The 26909-nt window shown below is 38.7% G+C and overlaps 1 protein-coding gene across 1 annotated transcript in view; it reads left to right on the top strand.

The window, feature by feature from the left end:
* Window positions 1–26909, top strand: part of FARSB (phenylalanyl-tRNA synthetase subunit beta) — a 37016-nt gene extending 10107 nt beyond the window's left edge. The window contains exons 11-17 of the mRNA XM_032119762.1: window positions 52–113; window positions 514–721; window positions 1143–1223; window positions 4115–4207; window positions 6269–6386; window positions 11607–11759; window positions 26630–26909. Of these exons, the coding sequence (XP_031975653.1) occupies window positions 52–113; window positions 514–721; window positions 1143–1223; window positions 4115–4207; window positions 6269–6386; window positions 11607–11759; window positions 26630–26781 (867 nt within the window). The 3' untranslated portion in view covers window positions 26782–26909. The remainder of the gene's footprint in view (window positions 1–51; window positions 114–513; window positions 722–1142; window positions 1224–4114; window positions 4208–6268; window positions 6387–11606; window positions 11760–26629) is intronic.

Below are 26909 nucleotides of genomic sequence, written 5' to 3'. Positions count from 1 at the left end.
GGTAGAAATGGAGGCACGGTGTATGCTTAAAATCCTTGTCTTTTTTTTTAGGAGCTGGCTTATCGAACAGAGAAGGTGAAACCTGAATACATTAACAAGAAAATAGGAATCAGGTGGGTTACTGCTAATGAAAACATAGTTTATATTAACCATGACAAAGGTACTAGAAGACATTGATTATTGCATTGTTTTAAAAATGTTTAGACTATGTGATTTTTTTTAATTTATCAAAAATTCAGGGGTTATCTTGGGTAATTAGATCGACTCTAATTCTTCCCCTGCTTTCAGGGAATGATTCTTCACGGCTTCACACAACTGTTATGAAGAAAAATGGCCATCTCATGAGTGAGAATCTGAGCTGGTTCTGTTTGAATGCTAAGACTGTGTACAGTCCATAAAGCACTTGCAGATTCTTCAGGATATGAGGCAATGCAGAAGGAACATTGATTACTTTACAAAGCCAGTCAATACAGTGCAAAATCCATAAATTACCACTCTCTTGTTTTGTTTCAGGGAAACTCCATCAAGCCTGGCAAAGCTGCTGACTAGGATGTGTTTGAAGTCACACGTCACAGGGAATGGGAACCATATAGAGGTTGAAATCCCTCCTACCAGAGCAGACATTATCCATGCCTGTGATATCGTAGAAGATGCAGCAATAGCTTATGGTTATAACAACATTCAGATGGTGATTCCGAAAACGTACACCATAGCTAATCAAGTAAGATTGCCCCTTCAAATGAATGCTCTGTTGTCAGTAAATGACTGCTGCATGCCAGAAGGGCTTTGGGGAAAACAGAACCTAGGAATTAAATATTTTGACATGCTTTGCCTTGAGAAGTATTTACCATGGATGGGATACAAAACAGATGCCCCACTGATTTGAATAAGCCTAAGACCAGTGGTTGCTGGTACTTGAAAAAAGACAGGGTTTAAGTAGGGAGCCCGTATTAAATCTCTAACAGGGAGATTCATTTCCTCAGGCAAGCCTAAGGGCAGCTGGCTAATGCTTTCAAAAATTTTAAGCACACGAGCATTCCCTCCTTAGTGAATTCACCATCATGTAACAGGCAGAACCACCTCAGGAAAGAATAGCAAAATGCTTTTAGATGGAAGCTGAAAACTGTTTTGTTTCATTTTAGCTCCCCCTCAATAAGCTCGCAGAACTTCTGAGACTGGACTTGGCAGCTGCTGGATTCACTGAAGCACTCACTTTTGCCCTGGTATATTACATTGATTTCATGTTCTTTTCAGTCGCATGTTGGAACAGTGATGCAATCAAAACTGCAGAGGATGGTCTGAGGATATGTTGTATAAACGTACCAGTATCACCCAGTACTGTTTTGGCAGCTGATTGCTTACTAGGGCTTTGGAATCATAGTATAGTATTTGGTGAGTTTGTAGGTCAGAAAAATGAAATGAGTCACTGTTAATGTGGCATTTAGTTCTAAGTATAGAGAAGGAAATAGCTACTGAAGAAGACTGGTTTTAGTTTAACTTGATAGGATGAAATTGTAAGATAGCAAATCTCTCTCAAGACTTTGGTCACCAGATGTGAAATTCATCATAGTTCAATAATCTGGAAAATGGAAAATGGAAATCTGGAAAATGGAAAACCAACATGAACATTTAGTACTTGCTGGTGGGTATTACTACAGTGTATTGAGATTTCCCTGTTTCTATATTTTTCTTTAGTATTGTCACTTGCCCACGGTTCCTTGCATTAGATAATTCAGTCTGCAAAGAGTTTATTTTAAGAATACCCATTAAAAAGCTACAATTCACGGACCCTAAGGGGACATCCTCTGTAAATGTCACCACAGGTAGGGTTTTGAATATAGGTAACAAGTAGATAGATAGATAAAAATTGTATATTTTTTATCTACATTTGTTATCGCTGGTTTTAGGTATTATTACAGCCATGCCAATAGTCTTTGACCAAAAATTAGGACTCTGCAGCAGCAAGTGCCACTCCTGTTCTAACAGCTGACATAATTTGTACTGTGGAAATTATACAGCAGGGTTGTTGTGCTACAATAGAATGTATGGTAGGAAACAGAGAACCTGTCAGAGATCTACGATTAAAACCAAAAAAGTTAAGTACGCTCCCATGCCTTCCAAACGTGTAAGGTAACTGTCCATACGTGGAGACTGGCATAGTCAGCTATTGAAAATATATTACACATTTTTAAAAATCCTTTCTATTGCAAGATCTGCTCAAAGCCTTTGCCTAAATGTCCAATTTGTGTACATTTTAGCATATGGGGAGCTACCATCACATAGTCTATTAAAATCTCTGTGGAATTTCTCAACTTCTTCCTGAACCTAAAAACTTACTAGATGGCCAGAGGTAAAAATCCTTCAAAGTACACAATTTCCTAAAAGAGAGAATGATCTGCTCACAGATTATTTTTTTGATAATTTACTCAAATATTTTAAGATGCAGCATTTCAGGCTCCTAAAACACTTCTGGTAGTTGAAAAGTTCAGCTATTGCTATCAAATTTGGTAATATAAATGGACTAAATAAAATTTTAATACCTTCAGATTTCACAGAGCTTCAAAAGCAAAATTTGGTCTCATTCTGAAAAATATATTCCAATTTTAATATTTGGTTATTAACTCATTTATATAACCAGGACAATAAGTAGTATTACCTCCTGCAGTGCTAATATCTGACAGAGGTATTCAGACCTGTGGTAGTACCATGTTGAAGAAATAATTCATGTAATCAAACTTATAAAGTTTTTCCTTACTCTTAATACAGTTCGTTTTTTTCAGCACCAAATAGGTAATATGCTTGAAACATTTAATATATTACATTGCTACAACTGAGAACCTTTATGAGCTGCAACAGCAGAATTTTTGAAGGTCATGCAGTGTATCATGATATCACATTTCATATTTTTTTTCTGCTGTGGCAGGATGAAACCCACAGCCTGCTGTGTCCCCAGCACTTTATTAAAACACCAGTGTGAGGCTTATGACTATGATAACTATAATTTAGGCTACAATTCTGTACCCCAGTGTTATATGACAAACACTGCTTATATATTTATGCACTCAGTCTGTTTCTTGGTTAGAGCCCCAAATTACCCTTGTACACAATAACGTTGCCTTCTGTGAGGAGCTCCAGTTTAGCCAGAATGCATTTAGTTAAATCACAGTAACATGCTGTAGTTCAGATACACATCTGAAAACTGTTTAACACAGTTCTCTCCTCCTAAGTTCAGCATTCCTTGTGTTATTTGGAATTTTTTTGTTATTCAATAATCAACTTTTTCAGATGGTATCATTTGCTCATGTTTCTCACAGTTAGTCTATCAACATACCTTTTGAGTGCTGCCAGTGCAAAGGGAACACTTCTGGGAGACTGCAGTACACAAGCAAATCCTCAATTACATGCCTAGTCTGCTACTGGTTTCTTTATTACTCTAATAAAGTTGTAAATTCTGGAAATCTGAGTGTGGATCTTAGACGGAGCATCTATTGCAGTATGCGCACAGACATTGGCTGAGCCTGATAAAGTGAATGCATATTGTTTTACTGACCAGCTTAAAAATACACCTTTAGAATAGGGGCTTTAAAAACATTCCAACCCCAACACATGAGCAAACTGCAAGAATCTTACGCAGCTCTGAAAATTGAAGGCTTGGCCATATGACCTGTTTTTCATAGACAGTGCTTTACTTTCTGGAAGTTTCCCTCAAGGGATTGTCTTACTTTGTGTGAAAGAACAGATACCAGTCCCTTTACAAGTGCTATTTTCAGAACAAAATACTTCACCCACTGCAAGTCAGGGTGTGGAATCTGAGCCTGATTTTAAAATAAATGACAGCAGTCCATGACAGAAGCCTAAATAGGCACTAGCTTTTTTTTTTTTTTAAAACCCAGCTTTATTTTGGTTAGTAATTAACATTTGTAAATAAATCTGTTTGCCTACTTAGTCTTAAGACTAGGGCTTGATTTGTGTTACGAGTGTTACACGTGAGAGCATATATTATGGGACAGTGCTACAATTCCATTATTCATTCTTGATATCAAATTTCATCATTGGCTTACTGTCTTTTTAAAATAAACTACTTGACCTTGATGGGTTTTTGTCTCATTTTCAGTGTTCTCAAGAAGATATTGCAGATAAACTTGGCATGGATATCTCTGCAACAAACGCTGTGCACATAGCAAACCCCAAAACGGCAGAATTTCAGGTGAGATCATTCATATCTTGAAAGCAATATTGTCATGGATTCTATATTTAAAAAGGAGGGAAAGGAACCTACACGAAATAAAATTTATAAACTATAAGCTCCATTTCCTGCATTAAAGAGCTTGTGTATATTTGTGTGCTGAACATGTCATCTGCTGTTTCTCCTTCACTGAGAAATCTCTCTTCCAGTGTGAAATACTATCAGCTTTTCAAGAAAGCAAAGTACCATGCTCTGTGTGGCACAATGTGGCAAAATTGAGCAGTCTTACTGCAGGAAATCCCAGATGGTTGATCAACTGCCTCATCTAGAAAACCTATTCAACATAAAAGGAACTATTAGACTTGGCAATCTCTAAACTTCCTGAGCTTTGAGTAGAAAACATTTGGGTTGGGTTTTTTTTATTATTGATCATTGTTACTCTTGGTTTGGTTTTTTTTTTTCAATTCTGTGGTGCTCTTGAAGTATTTTAATACCCCTTTCTAGATCATTTGATCTTAGCTAGAGCAGAAAGTGAGAGCTCAAGTATGGTATTCTCAACAATTCTGAAAATAGCGAAGAGTGCACCCATAAGTTTTGTATTTCAAGAGTGCTGTTTTGCTTTTTTTAATATGCTTTCTTTAGTGTACAAGGAAGGTAAATTTAGAGGGCCTTTTCTTTCTTTCTAGCCTAAGAAATACAAATGTAAACTCACTTCAGAAAGGTTTTGAAAAGTTTCAGAAGTCTGTGGGCTATTAATATTTTGTGATTTGTGGGTTTTTTCACTTAAGCTCTTCAGTACATCTGATTTGTCTGAGCTTCTAAAATACCATTCTACATCTTATCTCTAGTATTGATGACAGTCTTCTGCTGCTCTGAGATTCAAGAACAGAATTTTTGCACACCTTTTACTTGGTACCACAAATAAGCGGTTGTGCAAGACACTGTTGGAACCTGTTTGGACCATTACAGATTACAGCAAGCAGTATAGAATGTACCACCAACAAACAATAGAGTGTGACCAAAAAGAGAAAACATGGCAGCCCTTCTAGCCAGATACAATTTCAGACTCCTGTTCTTGCAAGATGGCAGGCCTCTGCCGTTGCAATGCTCCTAAGCAGGGTTATTACTGGATGGATAATTCCTTGTGGCAAAAATAGCTTCAATCTTTTAAAATCTATAGGCCTCCCTGAACTTTGGGAAGGATCGCTGTTTGTGAGGCACTATAAACTTTCAGCTTTAGATGGTAGCTGTGATGAGATTCTCAGGATGGCTCTCCCCATCCCCTGTCCTCTGCCAGCAAGGGTGGCAAGGTGATGCCAGGGACCGTCTTACACTGAGTGTGCAGCTGGAACTGTTCATGGGTTATGAAAAGTAGGATAAATAGACAGAAATGCTGCATGACCAAGCATAAGAAGTAACTGTGGGTGAGCAAATGATGACTTTTAACTTGCAGTTAAGGAGCAGACAGTCACTGCCACCCCTCTTACATTAGATTTACTGAATCAGACTCTTCTAGTCTGACAAATAAAAAAGGTGCAATTCAAAGGAAGTGTTTGAATGGAAAACACAGGAAACATTACTGTTCTTACAGATACATTCACAGGTGTGATTGTCTCTTGCTTGGTTCTTTGAACACATTTTCTATAGATTTCAGGTTGCCCATGACTGAATGTTACATAGTATTTTCCTGTAGTATAAAGATAACATTTTAGATAACACTTAATATTTCCCAAACTGCACTTAGAAGTTGCCTTTTGTATGTGTGAGTAAATTTATGTGAATTTTTTTCACTTTCTGTATTATTTTTCTACTCTGCACTGCAATTCAAGCACCTGTGAAATGGTATGGGTTCTTAAGCTCACATAGAAACTCTCTGAGAAAATGCAGTATATAGAACATGGAGAGAATGTACATTTCCATGTTTAATAATTCTCAGTCAAAGTTGCTTAAACATAAGAGATAAGTGCAGTATTTGCACTTGACTACTTTTAAACTCTTGTTACAAATGGACAAAAAAAAAAAAAAAAACCACGAGATATTTTTGAAGGTATTTGATTTGCAGCATCTCTGTTTGTCCTGCAGGTGGCACGTACAACCCTCCTTCCTGGGCTGCTGAAAACTATTGCTGCCAACAGAAAGATGCCCTTGCCTCTCAAACTCTTTGAGCTTTCTGACATTGTAGTAAAAGATCCTAATACAGGTAAGAAGAGAAGGTTCCTCAGAATCTTTGATAATGGAAATACATTTACATACCAAATGGTAATAGTAAGTAAATCTGTATTTCCTTAAAAATAGACATTTCCATAATAATAGTCATTCCATACTACACTGGGATTTTTTATTAATGTGCACAGCACAAGATTTAAGAGCTTGGTGTAACAGGCTGGATTTTAGAGTGGCTGGAAACGTGGTTTATTTTAGATACTCTCTCAAAAGTGCAAGAATAGGCATCTAAATTTTCCTTAAAATCTGTCACAGATACTGAAAATCTGCAAGGATAAACACATGACAATGTTGCACCAAAAAACAACCTGATTTAAAGTGCTTCTGTTGATGTGCCTATTTTTCTTGCTCTTAATCTAGTGCTCCTTTGTATTCTTATCAGGAATGTAATTGATATTCTTATTGGGGATGTAACCTATGAGAGAAACTACCTGTTGGTAGTGTTTCCAAGTAGCACAAACCTTGGAAAGCAGAAATACCGAAGGCATGCTGCTGTTACAGTTCCAGAGCCTGTTTAGACCACTGCAGTCTCAGTGATGTGCAGGGCCGTGCCAGCTGTAAAGCAGAATGTCTCGAGCCTGGGAAGAGCAGCTTTTATTTATAGGCAGATTCTATCCCAGAAAACAGTTATTCGGAGGAAGATTTTGGGGTCAGCGTGTCTCAACGTGAATCCCTTTTCCATCATCTTTAAACAAGATTGTTTGTATTTGTTCTCCCAAATTATTTTCTGGGAAGCTGATAACCAGTACAAAGAATGAGATTGATAGCAGAGATAGAGGGTAGAGAATGGGGCAAGTCTGTGTAAAAAAACTGTATCCGTAAATAAAAAGCTCCACAGTATAAAATTTCCTCTCTCATTAGTAAAAATAATAGCCTTATCTTTCCACTTGATCCAGCTATGCTAAGAAAGCGTGGCTGCCTTGGAATTGTTCTGTAGCCTTAATTGTTGTACGTGAAACAGCCAAAGCAGTTTGTTCATTTTCCAAAAGCTTCAGTGAAATCCTTCCTGTGTTTTGGGGCCTCTTTGCACTGATTTCACTGTACATGATCAAAATTTTAAATTACCTTTATCTGGAAAAATATGTCACAGTAAAACAAACTGTAAAAATGGATTTTTAAATGTTAAAAATTTGCCTAAATTTTACTGATTCATTTCTTTCTCTAGGGTATGTTGAGGGAAAAGGAGTGCACAAGGTACAACTTTTGGGAAGAGTTGCAATTCTCAATGGAGTTTTTCCTCTCAGTAAAAAAGCTGACATTACTTCAAATTCAGTGGTAGAAATGGTTCTGTTGTTTCATTATCTGGTTTCAGATTTTAGTGGTTGTGTTTAAAGTATCTGGGATCTGCAAAACAAAGGTTTATACAAGGCATAAACAAAATGGCAAGTAAATTGCTTTGTTGATGAATTTAATTTGTAGATTACCTTTTTTCCTTTTTGAAGGAAAAAAGAGCCTTGCCAAGCAAAACAAGCAGTTTTAGCAAACCATGTAGGCTCTTTTTTTATTAAATACAGACAGTTTAGTGGTGCAGCTCATTCCTTGTTGGGCATGCAGTTAGCTAGAATGCAAAAGACGTGGAACAGATGGCAGAATAACATCAGCATTCTTCAGAACCAAGAGTGGGGCTGTTTATCTTGGACTAAGGAGCACATTTACTCTGGCATTATAAAATTTGTGAGTTAAATTGTTACTTTTATTCCATGTGTGTCGAGTGTAGCTCTTGAAAGCTTTCATTTATGTGGATGGCTGCTTAACAGTTTTATAAAGAATGATTTTGTGGTGTATGTCATTTTGATGGGAATCATTGTAACAGACAAAGACTTCTAAGGCAGCAGCTTTGTGCTCTCTGCTCTTGGGCAGCCCTCTCATGGACTGAGCACTTACAGACTGTGAACAGTATCTGGAATGGGTTTTAATGGTATGTTTAGAATAACTACTGTCTTTCCCAAATTGACTTCCAAAATTAAACTTGCCTAATAACCATTTTGAAGGGGGGGGCTGGAGGCAGAGAAAGGCAACTGCAAACTGAAAAATATGGGGTTGTCCTCACATATGGAATGAGATTTCCTGCACAAGGCTTATGTCATCAGACTGACTTAATTTAATTTTATTATTTCATGATTTTGGCATGCAGAATTTCCAATTAATAATTTCAAAAGTATGGGTCAAAAGAGTACTGACATTAACTCTATTTTAAATGGCATCTTGCAGTCATCCATGTGTGAATGAACCTAGGTCTTTAAAACACACTGGGTTTTAATAAAGCACCTTCTTACACAGAACTTTTGCTTACCAAGGTGAACTGAACATACTTCTCTTCAGACTTATCTGGCAGAAAGGTTTGATATATTAAATTAGAAAAATGTGTGGCAGATGTAATATAACTAAATGGAACCAAATCTGAGCAAAAACGGTTTTTCTCAGGCAAAGGAAATGTTGCACAGCACTTGTGTGGTTAATTTGTAACACTAGGTAATCACTTCTGGTAGGATACTTAACACTAGTTTACGGTGTAAGTCAGCACCTTTACCACCAGGCCTAACAGAGAATACCCTTCCTCTCACCTACCACAATAAAAGGAATTAATCCATTAGAAAATCACCTCTGACCAGTGATCTTGGAGAATCTGGCAAGCTTATGGTAGCACACATTTAGCACAATTTACATCATTTGTGAACACAGCTGCTGCCACCTTTTGAAGCATATTTCCAACTGTCTGGAAGTGTTGGTTATCTGCAGAAAATAGTTTGGAGGCTAAAAGACAAGTTTTGCATGAGCAGGTGTCCCCCTTTCTGATCACCAGGTCATTTTTTTGAAGTATCTCTAATCTGGAAAGGAACAGTGTACTAGGTTGCTTTATCTTCCTCTGTGCTCTTTTGGCTCACATATTCCTGAGCAGCTGCCCATCCTTTGGATTGTTTTCCAGCAGCATCCCCAGAAAGTGCTTTGAAGTCTCAGAAGTATATACACACAAATATATTTATATATAATTTAGGTTGACAGTGAATGAATTGGCAGGCTCGTTTGAAAAATAGAAATGTTTCATGGCATGACATGAGAGCTCCTAAGTGAGTTATAAAGAACTGAAGCATTTCTAACATCTGCCAGCTTGTGCCTACAATTCCCAAGATCTTTTTTTCTTCCTATCACTTGTAGTGAATGAACTTCCTCTCTTGTGATATAACTCTGTAAAGGAGTAAGTTTTAATACACTTGAAAAAGCAACCTTTCCTTTACCAAAGTTTTCTAAAATTGAAAGCATGAGGTATAAAAAATGTTGTGTATGTTTATTTCTGATGCTTGGTCTGAAGGCAGCACTATCTTAATCATAATGAAATTAAAATTCAGATAGTTGTCACAAACTCTGCTACCATAATTACTCATAAAAAAAGGAAACCATTTTACTGAACCTGTAGCCCAAAGAACGTGCTGTCTTAGGGAAAATACTTTTTTTCTATTCTGTTGCTCAATACAACATGAGAATAAATCATTGACCATCTATGAGTGCCTACTGATTGGTATCTCAGTAGAGCTGGGAAACAGAGACACATGTGACACAGGGGCAGAGCAGCCAGAGTGCTCAGACCCAAAATCAGATGCTGCATTTATTGATATTTTCTCTGTAGCCTTTACTTTCCTGTGTTGCCATTTTAACTTCAGGATTGCATTCTCCGGCATTATTTAACACTGCACATTATTAATGACAGGGAAAAAGTGCTGAGTGACAAATGCAGACTTACTGCCACAGTAAGTTCAGCTTTCAGTGACTGATGAGAGAACTTGCAGCTGTGGTACCAAGTAGCTGCCCTAGAAGTTTTGAATGAGTTCTGTCTCAAAAAGGCTGAGCATTCATTTTGTGTGTAGGCTCTGCTCCTGCCTTTTACTGTCTGTTTTAACCTGTGTATTTCTGGTCACTTGTTAGATGCTTTCCTGTTTAGTTCCTGACAGATTTTTCTGTTACTGTTTAGCTGGAGAAAATAAACAAGATGTAAATTTCATTTAATCTCTAATTTCTCATGTGGTAGACATTAATGCCCTGGGACTGTAGTTTAACTTTTAACTGACGGCTAAAAGTGCTTGTCAGGGCAGGAGCAGGTGAGCAAGTACAAGTGGATGCTGTTGCCAGAGGGCTCCCCTGCTCTACGGCCAGGAGTAGCTCAGGGACTTCCCAGCATAAATGTGGTTCTTTGTAGTAAGAAGTAGTGGATTTATCAGCTATGGACTTCATCTGCCTCCTCAGAGCTGTGCAAACTCCTGGCATCCACAAAATACCGTGGTGAAGAAGTTTCACTACTTAACTGTGCTACCTGAAAAACCCATTCCTTTTCTTTTTCCTTTGGGCTTGGTTCCTGTTGACTTGATCAAAATGCTGAAATCCACAATGAGTAAAGCCTCAAGAGCAGGCCACACTAGTCCTAGGCAGTATGCATTGCAATGGGGTAGCCTCGAGGTACAAGGATAGCAACATACTGCTACATACTCATTCTGAAAATTTAAAAGAAGGGGAACATACTTTGCTGAAATCAATAATACCAGAAGGCATAAGGCAGGATTTTGACTTAAGGAATTGTCCAAAGTGGGAGATACTCATGTCACTGTTTGAGTTTGTGCAGTGTAGCACATTTTTCATAATCACTTGGTTGCAGGGATGTCCAAGATGATCCCAAAAAGCAACAGTTGTGATTTGGGAACCTCTGTGTTAAGGTCTTTTCACAGATCACCATGCTAACGTTATTATACTCATTTCAGGTTGTGGGCTGGTTGTTTTGTGCTGGTAGTTGTTCTACAGCCGAGTTCTATAAATATTTAGCTTTCCCACCAGCATCACAAGCTTCTCCATGCCTACTGGGGATTTGCATTTTGGCTTGTCTGTTTTAAATTTCTTTAACACTTAGCTTTATGCTTGGTACCTGTCACTGCGTAGAAGATACTTGCATATAACAAACCTCTTTCCTGCTCAAGGCATAGGGTACTTTATATCTTTCTTTGCATTTCTGGCTGAGAGTCTAGTGGGTTAAATAAATTCCATTATTTCCTCAGGCTATGTGACAGGTCTGTCAGAGAAGCCATTTTACATACTTATTTCTCCTTTCAGCCACAAGTGCCTCACAGGGCAACAGAAGAAAAGTGATGCAAAAGGCAAGGTTAGAAGTGTGATAAAGTTTCCCAGGTAACATAATTGCTTCCTTCTTCTGCAGATGTAGGGGCAAGAAACTACAGACATTTATGTGCGATTTATTACAACAAAAGCCCGGGCTTTGAGATCATCCATGGTTTGCTGGACAGGGTCATGCAGCTCCTGGAGGTGCCACCAAATGAAGAGAATGGCTACACCATCAAGGCAGCTGAAGGTAAGGAAGAAAGAACTACCGTGTACAGCAGAAGTTGTTCTGGAACTTAAATGTTCCCGTACAACCTGAGGAGAATTTTTGGTTGTTCTCAGCAGTAGAGACTAAGGATGAATATCATTATATGTGCTGTCATACTGCAGCATGATGGAATGATAGTGAGAAGGCACTGTGTTCACTGATTGTAAAATGTATTGCTGTCTTTCTGTGAGCTGTCCTGAGTAGCTTAATGTAGTTTGTGAGTTCACAGCTTTTTAAGGGAATTTATAATACAGCATATACCCTGAATTTCATGGACTGTTTATAATGATTTAATCTGCTGATGGCAAGGGTACATAGGAATTCACTGAACTGATGAATATGTCAGATGTTGACTGTATTCTCCTCGACTAACAGAGCCTGGAAAAGGCAACTTCTTACACCTTATCTTTTAGTTTCTAGCTTTATCTATAGCTTTTTTTTTTACAGGTACCTTTAGTTTACACATTCATGTGAAGATGTATGCCTCATATATCTTTCATTCAAAGACCTGCTATCTTTGAGACTGATCCTGCTGCTTAGATAGTTGTATAACAGCCCTCTTCCTTCTCCATACAGGGTGAGCTGCACATGAATTAAAAATAACATCCTTAAGTGCAGAATCTCCTCTGTGTATGTGCCTGTGCATGTAAGAGAGAAAGCAAGCAGGCTGACCTGATTCCTTCATTGCAAGAACATAGGTTGATGGAAGAGAGCAGCACCAGCAACTCATCTATTCTGCTACCTAAAATAACAGTGTAGAAAATACAGACTAGAAAAGCAAGGCTGCAGGGGTGGCAACTATGATTCTACTTACATGTCATGAAGTGGTGTTCAGAGATACGAGACACTGACTCAAACTGACTCAGCTTGAAGAAGTGCCACCCCATTCTGCACTTCCTGGAACAGTGGCACTGACACAGGGTCCCTGGCAGCCTGACCTAACTGTCCTGTTCATAGAACTTTAATGAAAATTTGTCAGGTGTCTCCCTGTTCTGTGGTGTGCTGCCAAGATGCCGAACAGAGCACTTGAGCTAAGTAGTCTCCTGGCACTTCAGTGCACACTTGTGTCAGACATATTGATGCTTTTTTTCCCTCCTTTTTTTGAGAAAGTACTATTTTGCTCAGTATTACTTAGGCAGACTCTCAATGGGTTTGTTAGAATATCGTTAATAGGATTCCCAGGTTGACCAGAAGAATGTTTAATACAATTATACTTCTGGTTCTAATTCTATCAAGCACAGAACATGTAATAGCAAAGCCTCTTATTTGTAAGGGGGGTGTGGTAGTGGGGAGTTTGAAGAGCCTCTGGGAGCTGGGTACTCAGCTGCCATTGAAGTCAAACTGAACTGTCCTATTCGTATTCAAAACTCTTCTGCAGCTGTTTTTTGAATAGACATATCAAGAGTTTACTTTAGTACTGAAAAATATTTGCAAGTGTTTTATATTCTGTGCTGTAACATGACAGCTGATTTCAAGAAACTGGAAAAAGACCTCAAAATAATCCTAGCACAGGCAAGAAGTTATTTCTAGATATTAGTGCTGCTCAATATTCCTGATGCTTTGAGATTTACAATGCTCACTCAAAATCCCTGCATTCCCATAACATTACTCCACAACACATTTAGTGCAGAGGGTGGATTATGCCTTGTCATGTGCAATATATTACAAGCAGTTCGTGGCTTTTGGTTATAGGGAAAAAAAAAAAAAAAAAAAAAAAGAGAGAGAGAGAGAAAAGAAAAGAAAAGCATCTACTACTTTCTGTTCCACCAGTGATTCGGAAACTCTCCTGGGATGGCACATGGATTCCTTGCAGTTGTCTTGACTTTGGAATTTAACCTTAGTATCAATGCAGATGGCTTATACTATGGTGCTATAGCAAATGCAGTGTCATTGCACCAGCTTAACTCCAGAGACCTTCACTGCAGAGACGGTTGGAAGTCAGAGTAACTTGGAGAATTTTGTTTGGGTTTTTTAGTGGTTGGTTTGCTTATTTGTTTGGGTTTTTTTGTTTTTTTTAACTTGCTTCACAATTTGTCAGTTAAGCATGTGTGAGAGAGATGTCAGCAGATGATGGAGTAAGATAACTGCCCAGTGAAACAAAGATACCCTGTAACATCTTAGAGACCTCAGGATACTGAAATAATTCATAAGAACAATGCCAGTTACTTCAGAGGTTTGAAATCAGGACTTTACACATGGCACAGATTTTTAGATGCATCTGCATGAAGCTGGTTTATTGCCTGTGCCAAATTACAGATTTGTACAGGGAGAAATGGGTTTATCCTAGGGCTCTGATTTAGAGAGATTTAGAGGTACTGTCTCTGTCCATAATCTTAAACAGAACTTGAGACCAGTAAGCAACACAGTGTAAAGGTGGGGTTTAGGCCAGGCCAGTTGTTTTTACTCCCTGTGTAACTGATTAAAATAGTTCCACTGATTATTGAAAAATAACACAGGGAATAAAATCTTGCTTTAAATGAGCAGCAGAGGATAGATAGAGTTGTATTGGGCACATATTTGACACTTTTCCAAATTCCCTCTGGAAAATGAAATGCCTGTGCTATAGTCCTGCTTGGTCCATATGTGCAAATCATGGTTATTTGAGCTCCTTCTGTTCTGCCAACACCTAAGTGCCCTGTGATTTGACCTTAAGGTCAGAGTGGTTTTGCCTCTCTAGCAACACCTGTGAAAAAAGTACAGATGCTAGAAAATATGGGTGAAATTGTGATGTTCCCCTGGCCTTTGCACTATGCTTTGGTGTAATCTGAGCTAGGTAATAAATGGAGAAGAGCTGTTTAGAGCAGCCTTAAGGAAGAGAGGCTTTTGAGTGACTGAATTTGAAGATTTCAACATAAGTTTGACACTCAATGCTTTCCAGATTCTTAAAAGTTACTAATGGAACCTTTTTATTTTCTTATTACCGCTAAACATACAAAATTTAAGTTTTAAAGACAGAATTCTGAAATGCTCTCTATTGCTTTAAAATGCACCTTTTTGACAGTGAATCTTACTGGCCTAGAAAAGCCTTCTGATTTTTCTCTTTGTTTTATGGCACAGGCATCCATAATCAAATATAGATGGAAAAGAGTATGATCAATCCTCAAACTTGTATGTGCTACATAATAAAAAAAAATATGCATACATGTTTTGAGACTTTAACTATTCCATACCACTAATAAAATATGAATATCAGTATGGATGTATGTGATTAGGAGGTAAACAAATAAAACCAAATTTTTAAAAATATAAAAATACGGGTAGGGACAACAAATTCGGTCATATGTTTTCAAGTAATGTCATAAAATTATTTAATTTTTAGTTCACTTTCATTGGTTTCAGTTCCCTTGACCTGAAAACTAGAGGCACTCTGAATATTATATTGGAAGGTATTCTTAATTTCAAGTTTTAATCAGGAATGGGTATGTTTTCTGCAGTATTTTAGTGATCTTGTGCATTTGGATGACCATCTGAGATGACAATTTTCTTCCAGAAATTAGGAAAACAATCACAGGGATAATGTTAATCATGGGGTTTGGGTCCATAATAAAGCCTTACTTAGGCTAAAAAGAATAAAGAAGGGCTTAGGAAATACTGACAGTGGATTATATATCACAGTCTTCAAAGGAGTGGTGTGAAGTGGAAGGTGTAATTATCTTCACTCCTAATGTAACACTTAAGAGTCCCTTATTTAAGGAAGAAGCCCCTGGTTTTGCAGTATCTTTCAAGAGTCTCCATACTTTGCACATGGAATTTAACTGAGCACAAACTCTTTGAAAAGGGAAAATAATATCCCTATTTTATAAAAACAAAACAACTTGACAGGTTCACAGAAAATGTTATGGGGAATCTGTGCATGGCTACTGCTCCCCTGTCTGCCCCACTGTCCTCACAACAAAACTGAAGTAGCATTCTCATGAAAACAAGCAACCCCTAAAGAGAGTCAACCTCTTGTGACATGAGTTTGTTTTCTACATTACTGATTCTCAGGGATTTCAGCTAACTCTTGAATTTTATTTTTTTTAACTAAATGTTCATGCCATTTATTCTTTTAAGGTAATCATCATCTTAGCAAAGCTGGGAAGTCAGTCTGTGTTCATCATGAATATGTACATAAATGCATACTAACTCATGCTTCATTCAGTAACTGACAGTTGTCTTTCAAAACAAAAACCAAAAAAACAGAAGTTGCACTCCCTTCTTTTTACTGCCCTTATTTAATTAAATGAAAGGTGTGGTAAAGTGTAGAAAATTTTAATTCCACAGTAAATCATAGTAATAGCTTCTCATTTAGTAAGGTTTAGCTGTGAAATTAGAGGTGTAATAATTATCTCCATAACTAAGAACATCAATAAACATTTGCTTTTATAATAATTATTACACAATAAACAACTTTAAAAGAAGATTTAGCTGTGAACCTCAATTCACAAGACAAGAGGAGGGAAATCTGGGACTAATTCCAAGTTAGATGTGTGGAACTGAACTGCAGCATCTATCTCTGGTGGTCAGCTTAAATTGGGAGACTGAAATATATACAGATGTTTAGTGCTCATATTGAGCTTAGCATTATTAATACCTGGCTTATTTTAAGAAATTGTAGCTTGATTGCTCTTAATGGCAATCCTGGCCTTTCAGCTGCCTGTCTTGGCAGCCATTGCACTGGTCACAAATGTCAATAATTGTCTATTTACTCATAGATAACTAAAGGGAATGGGCCAATTTTACCAGGCCTCCAAATATCATTTCTGATATGCTGGGAGGTATCAGACAATTCTTAGTCCACTTAACTGGCATTCAAAAATAGATACTTTATAGGTGCTATTGCATCCTCTTCGTTATATTTATAGTCTTTCAAATTACATGTTTGGTAGATAATCACATTTGTTTGAAAACATCCATTCTCAATAAAAACACATCAGCTGGTAGTTCACTGTATTCCACTCCTGGTTATTTCACATTTGCCAATTTCCCACCGTTTTTTTTATCACTGAGGATCAACTTAGATCATCCACCCTGGAATACTGGCACCACATGTACATTTTTCTAGTACTGCTGAATTCCCAGTATTGTTACTCCAAGTTAATAGCAGCAGGCAGCATATTTGCTCTGAGAATTGCACCACAATTCTGATGCCTGAGACTCCTGGTGTCTCAGAAACATCCTAATCCTGGTAGACGTAACCAGGCATATTCTTCCTTTTTTCAGTGGACTGGGCAACACCTTACTCTACTCAACAATACCTCCGCCCTTACCCCAGATGAAAAGAAATATTTATTGAAAACTTAATACACTTCTGTCTCATAAAAGTTCAGCCAGTCTTGTTAGTAAATGAAAGTACTCTACCTACAATTTGTTTCCAATATTCTTTAGTCTTTTTTTTTTGAATGCTGTCTTTATTGCAGTCAGTAATTAATCTTCCCTAATTTTTTCAGTTCCTTGATGAATTTCAGCCACTGTTATTATTCACATTTTCTGAAGTGCAAGCTATTTTCCTCATTTTTGTCTCTAAGGAGCTTTTCTGATTTTTGACAACATTCACTTCAGTACTAAATACGGGTAGGCTTTTAGCCAAAAATGTTCCCCTTTTTTATTGTGAAACTGGTAGTACTCATTTATCAAATGAATTGTTCTTGATGATCTTCCACTCCTGTTTCTCTGTTCAGTCCCCTGCCTATCTCCCAGTAAGCTTCATGAATTAATACTGAGGTAAGGACAGCTGCTTTTTTTTTTTTTTAACCTGACCAATTTTAGTACTTTTAAATGTATTACCCTAATTCTGCAAGGAGTTTCAGAAGTTCCAGCACCAATCATTAAGATGGCATAATTGTAAATCATCTTACAAACTTGGATGTCATTAGTTCTTGTTGCTTTTCCAATGTTGGCCACTACTTTGTGATCTAATTAATTTCTCATCCTTTCCTCATGAACAGATTTTTCTGTAGCATCAAGGGAGCTTAGTTACATGAAGAACTACAGTTCTAACAACTCAAAATTATCTAATAAAGTGGGTGTGGCTGCTCACTTAATTTTCCTTTAATTGTCTATTATCTCTGGTCTATATTTCCTTTATGTAATGCAGGTCTTCAGATTTATAGGAACTAAATCCCTATAAATTTATGCCAAGCTTATTTCTGTTCTATCAAGTGTCTTACCACTCTGGTATTAATGCCTCGAATTTGATTTTGACTGCATTAATACCCAAGGTGGTACCCAGGAAAGATATGAAACAGGGGAGTTGCTTGTAGCCAAGGTGGGAGTCTACAGTGTTTGGAGTGTTTCCAGAGAAACCTGGTTTATCAAAATTTGCCAGCATGCTCTGGCACTGGACATCTCAGAGGTGCCTTGCTGTTGGAAGTGATGCAGGTAGGTCAAGCAGCACACAGTTTGCGGGAAAACCCATAGTTTAATTTTAGAAGTAGATCTCATTTCCTTAGCTTTGTGTTATATTGTTGATTTTTAGTATGAAAAAGAGGCTCTCAGATGTGAGTTTGAGACAGGCTTTTTCCATTCCTGTGGTCATTTCAGCTCTTTTCTGAAACTTCTTGAATGTTCTTTCTTGACACCCTTATCCCCAGAAGGGTGTGTGAGTTAAAGTACATTATTTTAGCATAGCATGGGATAATAAAAGGTTTGACAGGCTTAGACTTCTTTGTCTTTTAAACTTTCATCACCAAATTATGTTTGACACACTTTTTTTCCCCACATATGAACTAAAAGAAATTCAATTAGAGAACAAAGAAAGTATTAGTTTCTCAAATCCAGAAGATTATTTTAGAAGAGAAACTCCTTTGAATTGACTCATTTAGAAGTATGTGTCCTGTAGTTGGAAGGGGGAAAAAATCTATGGCAACTGCAAAAACACTGTGAGGAAAGGTGTCACGTCAATTTGAAAAGAGACACAAGCTCTCTTCTAGTGTCAAGCTCTCTTCTAGTGCCTCTTTTTGCAAGTATTAACTATTAAAGATTACAGTATTTTTCTTCCCATTGCATTTTATTCTGACAGGTTAGGGATGCTCCACGGAGTAGCAGCATTTCTCCTGACAGTTAAGGGTTTTCATTTTCTATCAGTTTTTGCCAATTCCCAGAACCATCTAAATCACTGGCATTTGAATTCCTCCAGCTCAAGGTATCAATGTCTTCTCCCTGACAACTCTTTGCTCTTCTGCTGTTCCTTTACTGGAGAGGCCTCTTCAGAGTTTAATTCCTTTTTTTTTTTGCCCCCCAAAGGCAACTATCTTTTTAATCACATAACAAGCCTTAACAGATAAAAGTCTTCCTTGCATCAAGAATTTTAAATGTCTGGCACAGCTTTGCATTGTAAAATTATAGATTTAGGTAGTTTCCAACTTTTTACATTTTTAAATAGAAAATTATTTCCTAATCATCAACTCTATTTCCATAATGCAAAGCCTTCTTTATAAAAGAAGTGATTCATCCAAGGCAGTAGCAGAAATGGCAGCAATAGCACATCTCCTTTCTCAGGGAGCAGGGGCAGGGGTCTAAGCATTGAGGGGCATGGGCAGGTCTGGCTTCTCTGGAGAAATGCTGCATTTGCCCATCCCCACAGCTCCATCCTTCAATTCTGTTTTCACCTGCATAGCCTGCTGTGGCTGGAGGCAAACTGAGCATGCATCTGCATTCATTTTCACTACCATACTGATATTAGTGCCACCAAATGTGAGCATGTCAATGTTATACTTCATAGTTTAGCAGTTCTCCAGTCTGGTGTGATTTTTCAACTGTGATATGGAGGCAGAGGGGTACTGCTTCAAATTTAATCTTAATTTTTCTTCTTTTTATTTCTGCAATAACATTTTAAACATGAATTTACAAGATACTGGCTCAAACATTTAGATCAATGTGAATGCAGGCTACAAAGATTTCTGTTGCCCATGGTGGAGGAACTGACTTCGTCTTTGCTTGTGGTGCATATGTTAGAAAAGAGCAGATACACAAAAGTGCTGAGCTTGCACTCAGCTCAGGCATTTCTGTTCCTGCTGGAGCCACTGTGTGCTTCAGCCACCAGGAACAGATTTGCAACATAAGTCTTAGTTGCTAAAACTAAGTGATTAACAGTTCCAGTGACTGCTGAGATTCATTGTTTCATGTTGTAGTATTCCATGCCAGTTTGTCAAGTCATTTTCTGAAAGGCATGAAATGGGGGAGCTGTGAAAGCAGAGTGTCAGGTGGCTCTTGGTTACCTCAGTCAAGTCACTGGGAGGGGAGCGCAGCTTGGTCTAGGACATGGAGTGATTAAACAACATGCAAACCAAACGTGACACACTAAAGCAGACTTGCAGACTGGCCTAGTGCTGGTTCTTGTTATTCTCCAGTGCCTGTATGAAAGCAGAGCCTAAAAAGCTAAAACCTGCTGCCTTGCTGTGCACACAGAGTATGTTATACCCCCTGCCAGAAAGCATATGGTTTATTGTTTGCTAGTTTCTGACAGATTCTGTTGTTTGCAAGAATGAATCATTCTTTTAGATATCCAAAGAGTGATAAAAACATTCATGGAACACAAATAAAGTAAGTTTTTTAATATTCAAAGCTTAGTGTTCTCTAACTCAAGTGAAATAGCCAGACATCTTCCAAAAAAAAAAAAAAGAGCTTTATTTGGGATTAGGAATTCCTTCATTTTATAGACAAAATAGCTGTGACATAATATCAGCTTAGGTTTGTGACTTTTAGACAAAGTATAACATTTCAGATAAATCTGGATATATCAGATAAACCAGCCTAACAGCAAGGATTAGCTGTATAATGGTAACTCTGCAATGCAACTGAGCTCCAGTGGAAAGTTGCTGTTTCTCACAACTGCCCCACAAAGGCAAATTTTTTGAGCTTTATACACAAATACTGATTTCTAGAGAAATACATGGAATTTGATAGATTTCTTTCTAGGCTTCCTACTTAATTTTTTCTGCACACAGTATTTAATAAGATAAACTCAGCACTGAGTTAGAGACATGCTGTTATCCAGATCAGTGACCCAAAATGTCTGCATTCCTTAGCCTCAGCATCCACCCAAATATTACCTTCCATTAGGAAAGGCAGGAGCACAGTGATTTTAGCCAGATAATTTTAAGTGTCTGAGGCTGCTGTAATCCTGAGGATAGCACAGGTGAATAAAGAGATGCCTCAAACCTACTGCATTCTTGAACCACCTTCTGACATTCAGCAACACCAAACACCCTCTGTCAAAGCTCCTGGGACACTGCACAGCAAGAATGAAAAAGAGATCCAGCTTATAGAGTAGTATATGAGGGTTCTTATAAGATAGAAGAGTAAGTTTTCCTCACAAAATACAAACTAATGAAAACTCAGCCATTGACTTAGGTGTAAGAGGAGAAGATGATTAACTGACTGACCACTGCAAATTTGTGGGTGATTCTCCATGTTCCCAGCCTTATTGTCTGCACAAGGATTCTAATATTCAACTCAATTTTTGGATATCCAGTGAATTCTAATATTCAACTCTATTTTTGGATATCTAGTGTAGCAGTCCAAGTAAATAATTGATTGTCACTTCACCCTCTTCTGCTGTGCCCTATATGAGGAGGCTTTTGGAAAAACAGAGGAGGAGATCAGAATGAAAGATGCCCTTTAGACAAGAACACATTCATTCACATAACACAGATACTGCTTCTGTGACTTTTGTCAAGTGCTAGTTATTTTCTTAAGAGGGGTAATTAAGGCACATGCCTTAAATTTAATTGTACTAATTTGAAGTTCCTGATGTGTCACTACTGTTAGGTGTGATCTGGGGAATGGCAGTTGTTCTGACACAGCTTTAGTCAGGATTTACAAATCAAGAGACTGAAATTAATAAATATCCCACTGATCCCAAAGTATGGTTTTTCTGGTCTTGAGAATATAAGGGAGAAGAACTGCCGATAATGTGCAGCTTAGGAGAGCAATTGGTCTCTCACTATGTTCCAAAAATCGTGCAAGATTTAAGATGTCTGTGATTGTAAGAATTAGCTGAAGGTAAATCATTCCACAACAAGATATGATTTTGAGGTTGCTGTTGGTTTGCATGAGGTTCTGGGAGCCTTACTGTGCTGTATGTGTGGGCAGAAAGAGGTGGCTGCCTTTTAACACACTGCCTGGTGTGATAGTGCCCCCTGACTCTGCATTTGATCTGCATTATCTGCCAAAAGAAGGAATCAGTCAAAAGTGTGAAGAACCTCATCTTAAACCCAACTTCTAACCTCACAGAACTGAATTCCATCCAGTGTAGCACAGGCAAAATGCTTCCCCAGGTGAGTCAGGATGAGGTAGTGAAAGGGCAGCTGGAGTCACTAAAGGGAGGAGAATTAAGATGAAAGACCACTGAGGCCAGATAAGCTCTGCTCTGTTACCTTCTTAAGCTTCAGCTTCCAGTGTTCCTTCAAATTACGGGAACAAACAAGTGGATTTGAAGGCTTAGTGCAACTGCAGGCCTATAATACAACTTTAATCTATTTCTTTTTGAAAGGAAGGGTGAGTGAGGTAGAGAAAGAAACTGTGCAAGGTGTTTGACAACAAAGAGTGCAGGGAACTCAGAGCTCTTTGAGGGTCAATTAGCCAGAAAATGTGCTAAAGACTACATGCTCTATTGGATTATTGGCCAAAGAATTACCCCAAAGCAATCAAAGTGGCCCTGTTGCCTGAATACAGAAAGGCAGTTATGGATTTTGAGGACATGCTACAGAAGCCTTAATTAAAGGTATTATTTCTACATCACTGAGCATTAGAAATTCTTACTTGCAGCCATGAGAAGTAGCTTTTGTCTTTCCCTTGCGTGTAGTGTGTCAGCGTAAGACAGGGCTGGCTTTGGCATCCCTTCTTTAGGAAGGCATATTGGATTTCACCCCACCCCTTGTCCTAACCACCACTTACACACCTGACATACTAAGAGATGGATTTCCACTGCTAGACCTTCGGGCTTCCTCTGGCATTGTCTGCATCTCTATCAGCAAGGACAATGCAATCTCTGACTAGATTTCAACGTGAAGTTTATGAAGTACTGTTTGTGTGCAGAGCAGAAAGGATTTACTATGTCAAGAGTGATAAATATGTTATTCTTAAAGCAGAAGGTACAGTAAACTACAGTTTTTAAATAAATTTTGACTCTCAATGTAGTTGATGGTACAACCAACCAGTTGGACCTACAGCAGCAGCCTTTCAGGATAATTGCACCAGCAGCAAACACAGTCCCTTCCCAACACACCTGCTCAGAGTGGGGCCTCCAGGTGTGCTTTTGTGCCTACCTGACTAGAGAGAGTTTCTTCAGGAAGACCATGCCCTCCACAGCCATGCTAACATTGATGATACTGCATAGACAGGCAGGACAAACTATGGTGAACTCCTCAAAAGCTGCAGGTCACAGCTGCCAATGATTCTGGAAAGGCTCCTTTTGGCATCAAGGCTTTACTGAAGCTTAAGAGCACTGGGCTTCAGCTTCTGGTGTGATTTATACAGACAGGGTAACAGTGTGTGCACTTTTTGCTGATTCTCTGTGCGTGCAAGTAGCTTCAGTACATCTTTCATACAGCCTTGACCCTCACTCTGAAGCTTTTAGTTCAAGAGTTGAAGTCACATAACACTGCCCAGTCTGTAACACAAGCTTTGCTAGAAATCCTAATCACAGTTTGTATTTACTTGGTAATACAAGAAACACACAAATTAGGATGAAAAGAGTCCTTACCTTTGTTTCCTTGTTACTTTGATGACCCCCCTGGTTTGGTGCCCTGCTCCGTGGGTTGCCCAGTCCTCATGCAAGCCTGTGTCTTGCCCCAGCACAGCAGGTTCCTCTAGCTCAGGTCTCCTTTTGTGCTTGTGGTTGGTCCCTCAGTCAAAGCTCTCCCCCAGCTGCAAATGCTTGTTTCTCTTTCCCCCCTTTCTGCTCAGGTTTTTCATGTTTCTTCTGAGATTTTTTTCCTTCTTTATGTGCTTCCATGTCAATGTCTGAATTTTTTTAACTGGCATTTAGGTTTGCTCCAAATTCTGGTGCCCTGGCAGAGGCACATGGACCAACACCACTCAGTCCAATGTCTGAGCTAAACTCCTTCCTTTACCACCTGTGTGGTCAAAGGAAGAGTCACTAAGATGAGGAAGGCTTTAGATTCCCCCTTGTGGGATGCAGTCTAGAGGCCCTTTTGGCAGGCAGGAATATACTTTGAAGCATTCTGTAGTGCAGCCAATTACCATAATAATAGTTCCATTATTAACCAGAGTTCATAAACTCTCTGTAAACCTGTTTCTCAGCTCTTGTTTCTTTGGTGCAAGAGCCATGTGTTGGCAGGACAGATGGGGGGTCTAAAGTTCTTAACAGGTTATTTCATTTTTATTTGCTTATTGTCTGATCTTTTCCAGCCACAGAATTATGCCTTGTAACTGCCATGTCTGCAAAACATGGGGCACACTGGTGAAGCAGCCAACATTTCAGGGTCAGCTTAACTAGAAATTGAGATGTGGTTTGAAGGTCCCATTTCCTGAACTTTGGGGACCTAAATGTTCCCCCTTGATATTAATTATATATTTCCCTCTTTGCTGCAAGGAAGTGCAAAAAAAAGTAACATAATTGTCCAGCATCAGTTGCTGCATGAGATTGAATATGCTGCTCAGTGTCTAAGCCATAGCCTGGAGCAGCGTATTCGGAACTCATTGGGACTGGGAGACCGACAAGAGGTGATGCCTGGATAGCAGAGCATTTGTTGTGTGTGAAAACAGCATTGTTTCACACAATGGGAAGTGGCACAGATCTGGGAAAATGCCCTTGTTAGATTGACTGAGTACAGTATTATTTTAGACCCTATCAGATATCTACAACAAATTTAAAAACAGTAAAGTCTCATGACATAGCTGGGTCTAGATGTGCAAGAAGATAAAATAACTTTCCCAAGACTACACAGAAGGAAGCTCAGAAGAACAAACAAGTCAGACTCACAGCTTTTAACTGATGCTATTGTCAAAGCTCTTTTTTCCTATAGATTTATAGTGGGGTACCATGCCAACATTATGAACTTCTGCTTGGTTCTTGCTCTTGTGCCAGTTCAAGCTTACAGTCAAGTGTCTAAAAAAAAGCCTCTGTGTGCTATTCCCATCGCTGGTACAATACCAGCTTTATTTACAAATAGGAAAGCCTTTACCACTAAGTAAAAGGCAACTTTATTTTTAGGTTATGTTTTCACCCACAGTCTGCAGAGTGATCTGTATGTGTGACATTTGACTCTTTTCTAAATTTGTTTCATCTTGTTTTGAATAGTGCAGCTTGGCAGTGGCAAGTGTCTCTTTGGCTAGAGTCACGTGCCAGTAGCATCCAGGCTGAGGTAATGTCACTGTTGTACATCCATTGTAAGTAGTTGGTTTGTGCTTGTAGCTAGGACTGGAACTGGATAACTTAAAAGATTCTGCTTCTGAATATTTTTTAAAACAGCCTTTAAGTAATGTTACTGTGGTCATTTACTACTGTGGTCAGATTTCACAAGGTAGCCAAAATTGAAGTGGACATTGAAGTTAATTTGCACATGCAGCAACTTGGGCAAGAAAAAGACCTAATTGCTGTTCTTGTAGCTGCAAGTTACAACTACAAACCTCATGGGAAACACTTCTTAAATGAATTATTTCCACTGGAGAACTAACAGAGAATATATCTCTGGGATTGACCACTAGTGATAAGAGTCTCATGGAAATGTTCCTGAGGTTTGAGGTTCATTTGGACCCTTATTGCCTTTTTAAGTAGCTCCTTGTACACACAGTAAAATGTCCTGGGCTGATCCTGAACCTTAAGTAGCATTTGGAGCAACCAGAGAGTAAGTTGCTGGGAACTCTTGTGATCCTTTTGCAGAGGACACCGAAGGCAGCAGCATTAAAAACAGGGTGGAGGAGCTTTCTGAGGATTCAGAATCTGTAGGATGCAGTGGCATTGTTTCATGCTCTCCCCTTTCCCCCTTTGATATCACAGCATTGCCTGCAGCACCGCTCACTGAATGTCCCACAGATGGTGCCTTGCTTCCTCACACTCCTTCGGAAAGTGGTGCTTTCAGAAGGAGCAACTTGCTGGCTTGGTTTGGGTTTGTCTTTAGAAAGGCTGTCAGGTAAAAATGCCACTCACCTCAGGACAGAGGCCAAAACAGTGCAAGTGTAGCTGCTATAGACAAGCTTGAACACGCTGCTGGTAGAGCCACCACACACAGGGAAATTCCCAGGTAGGAAAGGCTTTACATGAAAAAGTCTGCACAGCTGCTCCAAGTTCTTCATGGCAAATTTAACTAATTTTAATTTTTTAGAAGAAAAACTTCCATGTAACATTTAAATATTGGGACTTGGTTTGAGGTGAGAGGAAGATGGTCTTTGCTTTCCTTTGAGTATTCATTGTTTCACAGTTTTATGGTGTATGGGAAACTGCTTAAAAAGTTCTTCTCCAGATGAGGAATGCAGGTTGTTTTTAATTATGTGACAGGCAATCTAGGGTGACATGCCTACTTACCCTCTAGATGACAGCAAGCTTTATTTCTTTAAACAGACTAAGGTGGGAGACATTCAGATGTTAAATAGCCTAAAGGCTGCAAAGGTTCTTCATTTCAGTAGCCCTCTGACTCAGCTGTGCTAATTTCCATTGCAGGAGGAATTTAGTCAAAACAATTGGAGTGTGAAAAATGCCCACGCTTTGGGCTTTACATTTTATTTTTAACTTAGTGTTTTCTCATTCTCTATCAATCATGACAACTCTTAATGCAAGAAAGTGAGAGCCCCTTCTTAGCATCTCATCCCAGAGAACAGTTTAATACTGAGAGCTTTGTTCTGCATGTTAAATGCCTATTGACTCCTCCGGCCCAAAGAAATATTGATTTTTCTCTCTTTCTTTACAGGCACTGCTTTCTTTCCTGGTCGCTGTGCTGAGGTCTTTGCCAAAGGTCAAAGCATTGGGAAACTTGGAGTCGTACACCCTGATGTTATCACCAAGTTTGAGCTCACCATGCCGTGCTCTGCCCTGGAGATCAATATTGAGCCCTTCGTGTGAAGACGTGACTTTTATCCTCCGACAGCCGTCCACTGTCACATGCAGCACCCTCTCCTCTTTTGTCTGCCTCCCAGGGGACATCCACTTATGCTTTTATGTTCCAATAAACCAGAAAAACAGATCCTGTC

Source organism: Corvus moneduloides, chromosome 10 (genome assembly GCF_009650955.1).
Source record: "Corvus moneduloides isolate bCorMon1 chromosome 10, bCorMon1.pri, whole genome shotgun sequence".
NCBI classification, from domain to species: Eukaryota; Metazoa; Chordata; class Aves; order Passeriformes; family Corvidae; genus Corvus; species Corvus moneduloides.
This window is presented reverse-complemented; position numbering and strand designations above follow the sequence as displayed.